This window comes from Penaeus monodon, chromosome 33, assembly GCF_015228065.2.
Source record: "Penaeus monodon isolate SGIC_2016 chromosome 33, NSTDA_Pmon_1, whole genome shotgun sequence".
In the NCBI taxonomy this organism is placed as follows: domain Eukaryota; kingdom Metazoa; phylum Arthropoda; class Malacostraca; order Decapoda; family Penaeidae; genus Penaeus; species Penaeus monodon.
In genome coordinates, this window is record NC_051418.1 from 11,298,003 (window position 1) to 11,298,404 (window position 402).

Here is a 402-nt window from a genome sequence, read left to right on the forward strand (position 1 = left end):
CCTTATACTTTTGTGGAAGTTTTTTTTTTGTGGATATGAATCATTTTCCCCATTTTTTCTTGTTCAATTTACGATACTTGTTTCTTGCAATTTTCAACAGAGAAAAAAAAGAGAATATTATGGAGTTTGAGGAAAATGATTAACATAAATTTCACTTTACAGGTTCTTCGAGGAAATTAGAATTCTTAGGAACCGAAGATATTAGTGAAGAATGGGGTGTCGACACGTTTTTCCAGACTTACCTCATCATGGAACCGAAATAAAAAAAAGAAATAGTTTCATAAAATGTGAAGAAGACAAAAAAAAATCTTCATTATCTAAAAGGTTTATTTTATTTTTGATTATTAGTTTTTTATGCTATAAATATTTCCCCGAAAGACTTTCATTGTGAAAAGATGAGAT

General features: G+C 28.4%; 1 protein-coding gene across 2 annotated transcripts in view; it reads left to right on the forward strand.

Moving 5' to 3' along the window:
* LOC119594030 (thiopurine S-methyltransferase-like) overlaps window positions 1–294 on the forward strand; it is a 3,962-nt gene extending 3,668 nt beyond the window's left edge. For both annotated transcript variants that reach the window (XM_037943059.1, XM_037943058.1), the window contains exon 7: window positions 163–294. In XM_037943059.1, coding sequence (XP_037798987.1) covers window positions 163–263 — 101 coding nt within the window. In that variant the 3' untranslated portion in view covers window positions 264–294. The remainder of the gene's footprint in view (window positions 1–162) is intronic.
* The last annotated feature ends 108 nt before the right edge of the window (window positions 295–402 follow it).